The 13773-nt window shown below is 51.4% G+C and overlaps 6 protein-coding genes across 6 annotated transcripts; all 6 read left to right on the plus strand.

Moving 5' to 3' along the window:
- Positions 1-403: 403 nt before the first annotated feature.
- N7468_006036 (kinesin-3 motor protein uncA) lies at positions 404-5444 on the plus strand (the record flags this gene model as incomplete). Its single annotated transcript, XM_058475332.1, has 2 exons — positions 404-467; positions 565-5444. The coding sequence occupies 2 exons, from the start codon at positions 404-406 to the stop codon at positions 5442-5444; spliced, it is 4944 nt and encodes a 1647-aa protein (XP_058331072.1).
- Positions 5445-6029: 585 nt separating this feature from the next.
- N7468_006037 (uncharacterized protein) lies at positions 6030-7404 on the plus strand (the record flags this gene model as incomplete). The annotated part of the gene is made up of 2 exons (XM_058475333.1): positions 6030-6401; positions 6463-7404. 2 exons carry the CDS (start codon positions 6030-6032, stop codon positions 7402-7404), a joined length of 1314 nt encoding a protein of 437 aa, XP_058331073.1.
- Positions 7405-8386: 982 nt separating this feature from the next.
- On the plus strand, positions 8387-9206 carry N7468_006038 (uncharacterized protein; the record flags this gene model as incomplete). The annotated part of the gene is made up of 2 exons (XM_058475334.1): positions 8387-8942; positions 9013-9206. The coding sequence occupies 2 exons, from the start codon at positions 8387-8389 to the stop codon at positions 9204-9206; spliced, it is 750 nt and encodes a 249-aa protein (XP_058331074.1).
- Positions 9207-9483: 277 nt separating this feature from the next.
- On the plus strand, positions 9484-9669 carry N7468_006039 (uncharacterized protein; the record flags this gene model as incomplete). The annotated part of the gene is made up of 1 exon (XM_058475335.1): positions 9484-9669. The coding sequence occupies one exon, from the start codon at positions 9484-9486 to the stop codon at positions 9667-9669; it is 186 nt and encodes a 61-aa protein (XP_058331075.1).
- A 584-nt stretch (positions 9670-10253) lies between these two features.
- Positions 10254-10772, plus strand: N7468_006040 (DUF3425 domain-containing protein; the record flags this gene model as incomplete). Its single annotated transcript, XM_058475336.1, has 1 exon — positions 10254-10772. The coding sequence occupies one exon, from the start codon at positions 10254-10256 to the stop codon at positions 10770-10772; it is 519 nt and encodes a 172-aa protein (XP_058331076.1).
- A 1902-nt stretch (positions 10773-12674) lies between these two features.
- Positions 12675-13738, plus strand: N7468_006041 (glycoside hydrolase family 43 protein; the record flags this gene model as incomplete). Its single annotated transcript, XM_058475337.1, has 2 exons — positions 12675-12995; positions 13055-13738. 2 exons carry the CDS (start codon positions 12675-12677, stop codon positions 13736-13738), a joined length of 1005 nt encoding a protein of 334 aa, XP_058331077.1.
- Between the last annotated feature and the right edge of the window lie 35 nt (positions 13739-13773).

Raw genomic sequence — 13773 nt, forward strand, 5'->3', positions numbered from 1 at the left:
CAGGACAATGGTTATTGACTTAGCAAAAGTCGTGTCCTTTCAACATCAGCGTCGCGATTCCGGTATCTGACCAGGGACCTGAACCGCTGTCCGTCCTTGGGGGTCCCCTTGACCCTCCGCACGCCCCGGCACGCCCAGAAGATATTCGATACATGACGTCTTTGTTGACACCCATCCCTCTCCGATCCCCCTCGATTCATCCCGACACAACTCGAGGCAGACGAAATCTTTTCAGACCTTCACTTCCGCCCTTGTGCTATCATAGCTAAGCCGCGCCCCTCGCGGAGGTCGCGCTCCGGTGTGCTTCCCCCCGTTCGACTCCCCGTCACCGCTTGTGACCCCTGCCGAATCCAAACCTCGAATCTGTCGATCTTAGACACCCGTGTATGGGGTAGAGACCAAGATGGCTCCAGGTGGCGGAGGCAATATCAAGGTGGTGGTGCGCGTGCGACCTTTTAATAGTAGAGGTGAGCGGAGAGCCTTTGATGGGCGGATATATCGTTCCTGCCCCCCCCTCCCCCCCTTTGCCATACGTCGCTAATCACCAAATTTTACCCTGAACAGAAATCGATCGCGGCGCAAAATGTATCGTTTCTATGAAAGGTGCCCAGACGGTGCTCATCCCACCGCCGGGTATGGAGGACAAAACATCGTCGCGAAAGGGTGGCAAGGGCGGCGATGGAGGGCCCAAAACCTTTGCATTCGATCGATCATATTGGTCTTTTGATAAGAATGATCCAAACTATGCCGGACAAGACAATCTTTTCGATGACCTGGGCTCGCCGTTGTTAGATAATGCGTTTGGTGGCTACAATAACTGTATCTTTGCATACGGTCAGACAGGTTCCGGAAAGTCATACTCGATGATGGGATATGGAAAGGAATACGGTGTCATCCCTCGAATCTGCCAATCGATGTTCGAACGCATTGCCGAGATCCAGCAAGACAAACATCTCAATTGTACGGTCGAGGTCTCGTATCTTGAAATCTACAATGAACGGGTCCGCGATTTGCTCAACCCGTCAAACAAAGGCAACTTGAAGGTCCGCGAGCATCCATCGACCGGTCCATACGTGGAAGATCTGGCCAAGTTGGTAGTGCGCTCGTTTGACGAAATTGAGCACTTGATGGACGAAGGAAATAAAGCGAGAACAGTGGCTGCGACCAACATGAACGAAACATCGAGTCGTTCACATGCTGTCTTTACTCTCATCCTCACGCAGAAACGTCACGATGCAGAGACGTCAATGGATGGTGAAAAGGTGTCCAAGATCAGTCTAGTTGATTTGGCAGGTTCCGAAAGAGCGAATTCCACCGGGGCCACTGGAGCAAGGTTGAAGGAAGGTGCAGAGATCAACCGTTCACTTTCAACACTTGGTCGTGTCATTGCAGCCTTGGCGGACGTTTCCGCTGGAAAAAAGAAGAACGCATCAATGGTACCATATCGTGACTCTGTTCTCACATGGCTGCTGAAAGATTCACTGGGAGGTAACTCCATGACTTCAATGATTGCGGCTATCTCACCAGCAGACATCAACTTCGAGGAGACGTTGAGTACTCTACGATACGCCGACTCGGCTAAGCGTATCAAGAACCATGCGGTGGTGAACGAAGATCCTAATGCTCGCATGATCCGCGAACTTAAGGAGGAATTGGACAGGCTACGATCGAAACTAGGAGGCGGGGCTGGTGCAGGTGGAGCCGGTGGTATGCCCACGGAGGAAGTTGTTTATCCCCCTGATACTCCTCTGGAAAAGCAAATCGTCTCTATTCAGCAACCCGACGGTTCTGTCAAGAAAGTTTCCAAAGCAGAAATTGTGGAACAGCTGAACCAAAGTGAGAAACTCTATAAGGATCTGAACCAGACATGGGAAGAAAAACTTCAAAAGACCGAAGAAATCCACCAAGAGCGGGAAGCTGCCTTGGAGGAACTGGGTATCAATATCGAGAAAGGTTTCATCGGATTAAGTGGTCCTAAAAAGATGCCTCACTTGGTCAATTTAAGCGATGATCCTTTGTTGGCAGAATGCTTGGTCTACAACATCAAACCAGGAACTACAACAGTCGGTCACATGGATGAAGGAGCCGGCATCGAAATTCGATTAAATGGATCCAAGATCCTTCCCAAGCACTGTACCTTTGAGAATGTGGACAATGTGGTGACCGTCATTCCAACCGAAGGCGCTGCTGTCATGGTCAACGGTCTCCGAATCGACAAGCCCACGAGACTTAAGAGTGGTTTTCGTATTATACTGGGCGACTTCCATATCTTCCGTTTCAACCACCCCCAAGAGGCACGGGCTGAAAGAGTCGAGCAGAGCTTACTGCGACATTCTGTGACTGCCAGTCAACTTGGATCGCCGGCGCCGACCCCGAATAAAACGCACGACCGTAACCTGAGCAAGACTGGATCCGAATTCGATGGTGATTCCAGCAGAGCAGATTCCCCGATGCCGTCGCAACGTGGAAGAGAGTCTGATTGGTGGCTAGCTCGAAAAGAGGCGGTTAGTGCAATGTTGGGACCTGATCACATCTCTCATATGCCCGATGATGAGCTTGACGCTCTATTCGAGGACGTGCAGAAAGCTCGGGCTGTACGCCGTGGGCTCCCTGAGAACGAGGAAGATTCGGATTCGCTCAGCTCGTTTCCCGTGCGAGACAAGTATATGTCCAACGGAACTATTGACAACTTTTCTCTTGATACTGCAATTACCATGCCAGGTACTCCTCGACAGAATGGTGAAGAAGATGGAGTTAATGGCGCTGCTTCATTGAGCTCTGTTCGCCAAGACATGCAGCGCCAATTGGACCGCCAAAAGGAGGAATTTCAAGATAGGTTGAAAAATGCAGAGGCCTCCTCAAATCCTGACCAGGGAGAAATTCAGTCTGAGAAGCAACGCATGGAGGAAGCCTTGAAGACGGCCAAGGATGAGTTCGAAGAGCAGCTCAGACGCCAGAAAGAGAACTTCGAAACCCAGATGCGAGAAGCCGGGAAACCTATAACTACAATCTACGAAAATGGCTATGCAAGGTTGAATGAGCGGGAGCTGGAAATTGCTCAGGGCATTTTCCGTCACTGGTCCCAGCGCAACTATGTTCGCATGGCAGAAAAGATTCTACAGCATGCATCCCTTCTCAAGGAGGCGCAGGTCATGAGCCAGATCATGGACAAGCACGTGGTTTTCCAATTCGCTGTTGTAGACCATGGGCATAACATGGCCTCTTCTTATGATCTTGTTCTGAACGGAATCTCTGGTGATGAGGATATTGTTCTCGAAGAAGCCAAGAAGCCATGCGTTGGGGTCCGAGTCATTGACTACAAACAATGTGTTATTCACCTCTGGTCTATCGAAAAGTTGCAGCGCCGCGTACAGTCAATGCGACAGCTACATCAGTATATCGACCGCCCGGATTACATCCAGCATTTTCGACTGGAGAACCCGTTTTCGGAGCCTTGTTCGCCTCAGTATTCACTCATCGGAGATGCTGATATTCCACTGACTGCTGTTTTCGAAACCCGCGTACAAGATTTCTCGGTCGAAGTCACCTCGCCCTACACCCAGAGTGCGATTGGAATCATTCGGCTGTCGCTAGAGCCGTCTTCTGCGCAAGCACCTTCATCCACCCTGAAATTCAATGTGGTGATGCGCGACATGGTCGGATTCGCTGAGTGGGAAGGGACGGATGTCCATGCCCAACTGTTTGTTCCAGGTATCTCGGAGGAAGGTGGCGCTACAACGACGCAAATGATCAACGGCTTTGAAGAGAGCCCTGTACGATTCGAAAGCGTGCATAGTATGAGTCTGCCACTCTCCAGCCCTCGGACAGCTGCACTGAAGGTTTGCGTATTCGCTCGGGTGACCTCAGTTCACTTGGACAAGCTTCTCAGCTGGGATGATATGCGGGACTCTGCAGAAGTGACACCCAAGAAACGCACTGCTCCTCGCATTGCGGAATCTGAGTTTTACTCAGAAGAACGACATGATGTCTTCGCAAGAATTCAGATTCTCGAGCTTGCTGAGTCTGGTGAATATCTCCCCGTGGAGGTTCTTCAGAGCAACAACCTTGATCCGGGCACATCACAGCTTCACCAAGGCCTGCAACGTCGAGTCTCCATTAACCTTACCTATAGCTCTAGCGAGAGTCTCCCGTGGGACGACATTTGCAATGCTCGAGTTGGCTCGGTTCGCCTTCTTGATCCGTGGGGAAAGATTCCAGACCAAGATCTCCAGACCCCAGATGTTCCTCTTAAATTTCTACAGGAACCCATGGTCAGGGATAACGCTGACGGCACCTCCAATGTCACAATCATCGGTCAGTGGGATTCCAGTCTTCATGGCTCTTTGCTACTTGATCGGGTAACCGCGGACAAGTATCGGGTACAAGTGACAATTCGCTGGGATCTTGTCTCGTCTCGCCTGCAAGCCCCCGTCGTGTTTGAAGTCGACCAGACTATCCAGATTCTTGGACGTACCTACGTCCGTCAACAGTCGATGTTTAAACAGCTCTGGAGCTCCACTCGGGTTGTACATTCAACCACCTGCATGTATTCTTTGGTTATTCGACCAATCTCTGCGAAACGCGCGGCTGATCTATGGCGCATGAATACCCAGAATGACTATGTCAAGGGCGAGGAGCTGCTGACTACATGGGCCCCACGCAAAGTTTCTCTAGTCCGAGACTACATTGGTGCGCGCAAACGCCGATACCGTGTGGCTGAGCTGCACGCGGCCCGAGGAGCCCTGAGCGCAGGCAGTCTGATCGCTTCGCCGATGAAGGGCAGTGGTCGCTCGACCCCTATGCGGAATCAGGATCTCAACGAGCGCAAGACTAAGCTTCTTCGCAAATATGTCGATCTCTGGTCGGCCAAGAAAGACCCTACCGAAGCGATATTGGTGCGGAGCAACACGGAGCCTCCCACTGACGGTGCGCAGAACAAGTCCAATGGAGCTGAAACGGTCTCAGATAAAATGTCGCTCAAGCCTCGCTTTGTGGCCACTATCCAAACTCTTCCCAAGAATCCATCCGTTTTGAAAGGCGGTCCTGTCTTCACCCCGGATGACACCAACAGTGTCTGGGTTCGCCGATTCCTGGAGCTTCGCCGGCCGTATCTCCACGTGTACTCGGTCGAGGGGGATGAGCTCAATGCCATCAACCTGCGCAATGCTCGCGTGGATCATGCGCCTGACTTTGCTCGTCTGCTGGATGGATCCGGGGCCGGGGCCGATCGCTCACTCTGGGCTCGCGGAAAACCGAACATCTTCGCCGTGTACGGGACCCAGAACACCTTCCTCTTTGCCACGCGCACCGAGGCACAAAAGGTCGAATGGATCCTCAAGATCGATGAAAGCTATTTCAGTAGCAACGGCGGCAGTCCAATCCCCCCAGAGGTAACGCGCGATGCACCACCTCTTCTTCTTGTTATTTGCCATGCCTGCGCTTAACGTGTTTGACGATACAACCGGGGGCTTGGAGTCTGCATTTTGACTTTTTTTCATTTATTTCCATCTTCCTCCCCCGTTCCCAAATTACGACCTGTTGTTGAGATACCCCCTGAATATATCAACTGGCTGTGGCGCGCCCGTTCCCTTGTATATAGTGCGATATCGTTTGGGAGTATAGATCCGCTGGTGCTCATGGATTTCGAAAGAGTGGCCATCTCGGTTTTAGAACTTCAGTCAAATAGTTAATATCTTTGATAAAAGCATTGTGATATTTTACTCATTTTTCTTTCAAGTGACAGATAGCATAGTAGTCGGCTGCCAGTCTTGATCTATTCGCCCCCATCTAACGTACTCCAAGTCGTGGGTTGTTCTAGGCCTGGAGGTACACTTCACTGTGAGAGCGCGACCCGTTGCTGGGGAAACAATCGCGACAACACTTGATCTCGCACGCCACCTTGCATCACACCCTTTCACGTTGATTTCTCACGAAACTTAGAATCGACAGAGACTCATCCTTGTCTGGTCTAGTGAGATTTGGCCTGTTTGAAATTACTGACCATCGATTACTGTTCTGCGAAAGCCAGGATGCTGGCGCAGAGACCTTCATTCCGACACCTGGCCGGCGCCGCGGTATCCATCCTAATCATCACATTCCTTGTATTCGAAGTCCGATCGGGAAGCTCCGTGGGATACATTCTCAAATCGTCCAGGCCATCCTTGAAATGTTCGACCGCCGTGTCTGCATCGTCGCATAACGAGAGCTGGCAGTTTGATGTCACCCGTGATGGGCTGAACTACGGTCTGTCGGAGGATCAGTGTCTCACAGCATTTCCAATGCTTTTCAATGAGACAGACAAATCGGCTTTGTTCAGACAAGAAAAGCCATTTACTTTCCGAGACCTCGATTCCAGGAATGTCGACGATGGCATGGTGCGGGGGATTATCGAGCAAGGCCAGGTAAGTTCCCCCGGGTGCAACACTTGGAAGACGCCCAAGCATGCTGATCCTGATTGCGTAGCTATACATAGTCGATTTCGCACCCCAACCGGCAACATTCACACGAGCCAAAGCAACCTTGAACTCACTCAACCGTGCCCTCGAAGCCTACCCTGATCGCCAATCGCTACCGAATATCGAATTCATCTTTACTTCGGAAGATTTTGCCAATGATCCAACCGGCCCCGGCCCCATCTGGGCTTACTCCAAGCGTGATTCTGACATCTCGGTCTGGTTGATGCCGGACTTTGGATACTGGGCCTGGCCAGAAGTGCAGATTGGTCCGTATCACGAAGTCCGTCGCCGTATCGCTGCGATCGACGAAGGTGAAATCACTCCAGACGGCACACAAGTGCCAGCCCTGAACTTTGCGGATAAGAAGAAGCAGCTGGTCTGGCGTGGCAGCCTCGTGACTAACCCCGCTGTGCGAAGCAAGCTGCTCAAGTCTGCGGCCGGGCACAGTTGGGCGAGTGTGCGTGTAATTGACTGGGACAACGAAAACGACATCAGATACAACCTGCTTCCGATGGAGGACCATTGTCGCTACATGTTTTTGGGACATACGGAAGGCCGTAGCTTCTCCGGCAGAGGAAAATATCTGCTCAATTGCCGGTCGGTGGTCTTTTCGCATCCCCTTGAATGGCGTGAGGCGCATCATGCGGCACTTGTCGCCCATGGACCGGAGGCGAACTATGTCCAGGTTGCTGAGGATTTTAAGGATTTGCCTGAGAAGATCGACTTCCTGATCGACAACCCGGCTGTGGCTGAGCATATTGCTAACAATGCTGTGCGCACTTTCCGAGATCGCTACTTGACGCCAGCGGCAGAGGCTTGTTACTGGCGTCATTTGATTACACGCTATGCCTCCGCTTGTGACTTTGAGCCCGTGTTGTTCACAGAGGATCGCGACGGAAGGAAGTCGCCTCGTGGCATTCCTTTTGAAACGTGGCAGCTCAAGCATTGATGGGTTATGCATTTACGGATATGTGTCGCATTTCAGCGGTGTTATTTATTCCAGGAGTTTGGGTCGAATTGTTCCTGTGGTTTTTGATTCTTGTTACTATAGTTAGTTACGCTTACAGCAAATAAGGTGAACAGGTGTAGATATGGCTGGGGTGATCAACGCTGGCTTATCCATTGTCATATACTCTCATACTCTCGTCGGAACCTCGATGCCAGAAGGCTAATGTAGATGATGTAGATGATCCATACCTAGTAAATAATCGGCAATTCAACCAGATTTGTTGGTTCTGGGGCCTTTGCCTATTCCCTCGCCCATTCCAAGACTCTCCTGAGCTCCGTCAATCCTTACGATTGCCGTGTCCTATAGAGCATCTGCAAGAAAAGCTCCGCTGAATTTAGCATAGCCACGCCGCTCTTCTCTGGGCTTGCGGCCGCTCTGCCTTCTAGTTAGTTAGTCAGTTGGTCCAGGGCATATTACCGAAGTTCGGCCCTGGAAGTTCATTCATGTAAGCGGCAACTCCGAACTTTGGACAGAAGCATTAGCCAAACGTGGATATCTTAGCATGCCTCAATAGACAGTTCTCTTTTTTTCTGGAAGTTTTGCCATCCCCGTCTACAAAGACCCCCGCATAACCGCACCCGAGGAGCCAGGAGGCCCGCTGCAATACTGGCAACTCTGATCTTTGGTTTGACTTCCAAAGCCAATTCTCATGTCAATCACGAGTGCGATTCCATTATAGCATGTGCTCCCTCATCGAAATCCCAGCTCGAATAATTCTCGGGACATCGAATGGGCATTCCAGTGGCTGAACAAGCCATCACCAGCATACGGGCGCCGGGGCCAGCACTATGGATAACGTCAGCCATGCGGATGCTCCTCCAAAAGGAGCCTTTCACTGTCTATCTTCGTGTCTCCCACAATATAACACTTGAACTAGGTCAAACAACTCGGAAAATTCTCTCAACAAGGCAATATCTGAAAGATGACCAGCGCAGCGGTGTTTGGCTCAACAGGAGCCGTCGGCTCCCAGATCCTCGCGGCACTTTTGGCCGCCGACTATGTCGCGTCCGTGAAGACGATATCCAGAAGACTACCAAATGCTTCGTCGCCCAAACTTGAAGCAATCCAGGAGAGCGACACTACAAAATGGGGATCCACTATCTCCACTCTTCTGCCCAGACCCTCGGTAGTTTTCAACGCAGTCGGCACCACTCGGGCAGCAGCGGGCGGTATCGAGAACCAGTGGAAAATCGACCACGACTTGTGCATCGAGAATGCCAAAGCAGCAAAGGAGGCGGGAGTGGCCACATATGTTTTCATTTCGAGTTCAGGCACGGCTGGCTTTCCGTCTCGCTACCTGCCCTACTCCAAGATGAAGAATGGTGTCGTGAACGCTATTAAAGAACTCGATTTCGACCAAGCGATTGTCCTGCGACCGGGGTTGATTATCGGGAGGGAGAAGCCAAAAGCCCCCTTTTTTGAGAAGCTTGGAGAAGGTTTGAAGACCGTTTTTGGACAAGGTGTCCAAGACAAGATAGGTATGGCTACCACAGTGGAAGATCTTCGATGTGTGAATTCTGGTGTTCGAAGCTAACTAGATCTATTTAGCCCAGGATCAAGAGGTCATCGGAAGAGCAGCGGTAGCGGCAGCTCGTATGGCCGAGGAGGGGAAAGCGCCTTCGAAATTTTGGGTTCTTGAACAGTCTGATATAGTGAAGCTGGGCAGGGACAAGTGGGGGGTCTTGAACAAGCTCTTGATTCACCTTGCCATGAGGGCCTTGTTCTGTAAGATAAGGAGATAAAATCTTCTTGGGAAGACTATACCTTTTAAAATAGCTTCCCTTCCTAGTTAGTGCACTGAGTAGCCACCCAAAGCAGATGCAAGCCCTACGTAATTCGAATGGTTACCTGCTCAAAAACCTATCATTATAGTATTCGGTCACGTGGAGTCTGCCGGTATGGTCGGATTCTCCTTCTTGACTCGTAATATTTTCTCATCCACCTCAGATTTGACCCTCGGCCTTGCAGAGATGCCTCGAGGGCCGCTAGGGCCTCTATAGTGGTACTTAACTCATAAACATGCCTCCACAAGCTCCAACAGCTGCACAGGACGGGCCTGAAAAGGAGCAACGGAAACCCGTCCGCCGCGACCCCGAAAGGAGGCGGCAGCAAAATGTCCAAGCACAGAAGAAATACAGTAAGCATCGCTTCTGGGAGAATGAAGATCCTTGTTATGGGCCCCAGAGCCTCCTGTATTGTGAGTAAAGTACTGAGTCCATCGTTCAGGAGCAAAACTTCGGGAGCGGCTTGCCCATCTCGAAGCCCTCGCTGCAGCCACATCGCAAGATCCCACAATCGAGCCAGTAGTAGATACAGGGCCCCATGCAGAGCCGTCACTCCTATCAAATGAAGTATCTGGAGCCCCACTGTATGCGATAGGCAGGAACCCGCCCAGCCATCAACCCGGGGACATCTCTATCTCTGATTCATCTCTGGCAACCTCAACGACCCATGAAGCCGCAATTCACTTGTGGGGTGCCCTACCACAACTTCCACAGATAAGGGAAAATGAAACTCCAATGACTTCATGGGGTGATCCAGCTCACATTGATCCTTCGCTGCTCCTTTTTGACGGCCAAAATAGCGATCAAGAGCACTACCAGACAAGCCTGGTTAGCTGCGGATGTTCCAGGGTACATGTTCAAATACAAAAAGCATGTCCGGGTTCTCCGGGGCACAGGAATGTCAAGATATTAGATTTTGGGACAAGCCCAGTCCCAGCGGATCCATACATCAACCATCTTCGTCTTCACGCGGTCTGCACCATAGCTGCCTTGTTTGATGTCGGAATGCATATGGGCCTTACCGAGGAGCTACTTTGCGAGGATGACTCTCCGTCGCCATTTTTCAGGTTCAGCGCGAACTCAGTGAATCAAGCCACTGCAGAAAGATTGATCAGCTCAGTGCAAGGGACATTCCGCACCCTGAAGCCGGATCTGAGGCCAATTTCGGAGCAGATCACCACGAAACACCACCCATACATCGACATTTTACCCTTCCCAACCCTAAGAAAGAACATCCTATGCCATTTGGATGATTTTGATGAAGATGCTTTCTTTGATGATATGCTAACTGGCTTGCTCTGCTGGGGAGGTACGGGCATGGCGAAGGGTGATCGTGCACAAGCTACGGGTTGTGTCTCTACGGGCACACCGTGGGATTTTCGTAGCTGGGAGGCAACGCAGTGGTTCTTAGAGAAGTATTGGAATCTACTAGGAGGGGAAGATGGGGAGCTCGTCCGACAAAGCCAATGGTGGCGCGGTGTCAGAGGAGACCCGGAAGTATCCCCGCCCGTAGACGCACTTTGAGCGCTGCTATTCCAAAGTCAAGCAGGGAGGTCTGATACGGTTCGTGAGGAAGATTTCGAGATCCTTGCCTCAGAAGGTCCGGCTACCACTACCTGTCCAGGTCATGCTCGGAGTCCATGAACCTCAAACATTGTCTTGATCCCCTTGCATGGAGCACCCAAACTCAGTTCTCAGGTGAGGGCAAATGACACTTCCCCGCATTTGTTCCGCATGTGGAGACTTTGGCTTCTCTTTTGACTCTGTTGTTCCTTATGTGAGACGTTGATCAACATTCACGGGCGGTCTTCGTTATTGGCCCCAAATGCACCCTTTCCCCTTTCTCTAAAGGATCCCGCGGGGGCGCTGGGAGTAACCTGTGGAAGTTCGAATACACAGAGTCTCGCTCGTCCTGGAGCCCGAGATACGATATTCTGCGATCGCATCGGGCTACACTCGCGTGGTACCATTGGAGCCCCGTTCTGCATCTTGCCGTTGAACGGGGACTGCTTGGCGGATGCAGAAAGGTCTAACTGTCCGCCCTGCTTTAGCTCCCAACCCTCTCCCGAGTATAGCCATCGCGAAGTGCTCTAGTGATTTGAGGGTGAAGGCAACTAAGAGGGGGCAGTCCCAAACCGACTTTTCAAGCGACAAATGTACTCGGATTTTCGCAATGCGATCATGGCGTCGCACGAGTAGCGTGCAGATCTTGGCAGGCACAGCACTTTCTATAACCCTGGTCCATCGCCTCATCGGGTGCCCAAATTGTCAGCGCAGGTGATACTTGATATGTATGAATTCTACGAGCATCATGTAATCGCACCTCGTCGCAGGGACCCTACGGCGCAGATCTTGGCCTATCGTTGGCCGGATTCTATTCCGCTTATGACCCGCGCTGAGGCTTCAACTCGAAGACATTCGGACTGGTGCTATGTCTGTGAAATGGAACGACCTAGGGTCTAATGCCAACAGCTGAGACACTTGCTAGCTGGTCCTACATTCTTCGGAATGGCGGCAGACCCGCCCTTGCAGTCCAGGTTGGTGTTCTAGTCGTGTTCCTTGACTCCTGACGATCGAGCGTCTGCGAATTACAGATGATGACATGAATATGATCTTCGGAACTCTCTTTCTTCTGAGTCCAGTCCGGATTCTCCTCATGAGTCGCGGCATTCAACAAGCGATCGACTGAGTTTTTACCCACCATTTATCGCCGAGTATGCGGGCGATCCTGTCATCACGTTCGAGAGATGAGCGCAGGCTATCCTAGCAGTAGAAGGCTCTCTGTGCATCGTATTCCAGGCCAAAAATGTTACAAATATTGTCAGCCTTCCGCAGCCTAGCTTTGTGCCCAGACTGCCCCCGAGCCCCCACGAACGGAACGTGGAAACGGTGGGAATCACTATAGCCACCCGTAATCTGGTGGAGCCTGGAGTATAATATCAGAAGGAAGGGGGAAAGGGGAAAAAAAAAGCAAGAAATCAATCATGAAAAATCACTGATCGGCCTTGTATCACAGTATGCACTAGGCTGAGAATACGGGCCCCACTGGCCTTATGCAGGCAGGCCTAAATCCACGCTTCATCCCTACGCCCGAGGTCTTCCACAAATCTTCCTATCGCCATGCATTTGTCAGTCGTGCTGCTCCATGCAGCCCGCGTGCATGGGCGATGGGTCTCGTGTCAGCCGTACAGATCCCTGTCTTTCTTCCTGAGTCGGGTGTCTGCCCTGCTGTCGAGTATGAGTCGGTGTAGGACGGTACGGTTTGGGAGAAGTGCCTAGGTCGTCGAACCAGTGATGTGCTATCGGGCTTAAAAAGGAGATTTGGTCCCCAGGAACGAGTTGGTAGAAAATTTGAAACGCGACTCCAATCTTCTTGGTTCTTGAGTCTTCAGCTCATCTGTTTTACGGATCGACGAATCACGAATCATGCGTCTTGTCTCCAGTTCTACCCTGTCATGGCTGGTAGGCGGGCTCGCCGTGTTGCCCAATGCATTCAGCGCACCTGTCCTCCCAAAACGAGCAAGCAATATCCAGCTGGGCCTGAGTGCGGACTTTCCTGATCCATCTATCGTGGGGACTTCTGATGGCAAATGGTATGCCTTTGGGACCAACGGGACGGGGCGAAGAATCCAAGTTGCGGAGTCCCACGATTTCAATTCCTGGACTCTTTTGGATCTGGATGCTTTGCCGACATTTGCACCGTGGGAGACAGGGAATGATAATTACGCCCCAGACGTCATTCAGCGTGTACGTATTTGAGCGCTCCAGTAAAAACGGCCAAGATCAAATGTTGACTCGTTCGATAGAAAGATGGGAAGTTCGTGATGTACTATTCTGGAGAAGCCAAAAGCGACCTCCGACATCACTGCGTTGGCACCGCCATATCAGACAAGCCCGCCGGGCCCTATATTCCCAGCATCACACCCTTGGCTTGCCCTTTAGATCAAGGAGGCGCCATCGATCCAGCCGGGTTTATAGACACCGACAGTACGCGCTACGTTGTTTATAAAGTCGACGGGAACAGCATTGGCCATGGCGGCACCAGCCTGGTTGAATGCAATAATTCCATTGAGCCATTAGTTGCCACGCCTATCATGCTACAGAAGGTCCTAGAAGACGGCATTACTCCCATCGGCAACCCCGTCCAGATTCTGGACCGCAATACCGCAGATGGCGATGGCCCTCTGGTGGAGGCGCCTAACCTCATCTTCCATGACGGCATTTACTTCCTGTTCTACTCCACCCATTGCTACACGGATACTGCATATGATGTCCGGTATGCGACATCTTCTAGTGTTGCAGGGCCTTATACCAAGAACAATTTGGAGTTGGTGAAGACTGGCGACTTTGGTTTGAACTCTCCTGGAGGTGCGACAGTCTGCGGGTGTGGAGACCGGATGGTTCTACATGGCTGGTGCAATAACCACTCGGAGAGATGCATGTATCATGCTCAACTAACACTTAGTGGGAAGAGGGCCATGCTGGTTTGAAATGTGTGCGTTTTATTGTTTTGAAGCATTGGGAT

This window comes from Penicillium chermesinum (assembly GCF_028974085.1).
Source record: "Penicillium chermesinum strain IBT 19713 chromosome Unknown utg000004l:1.0-3345178.0:1.0-3348027.0, whole genome shotgun sequence".
Lineage (NCBI taxonomy): Eukaryota > Fungi > Ascomycota > Eurotiomycetes > Eurotiales > Aspergillaceae > Penicillium > Penicillium chermesinum.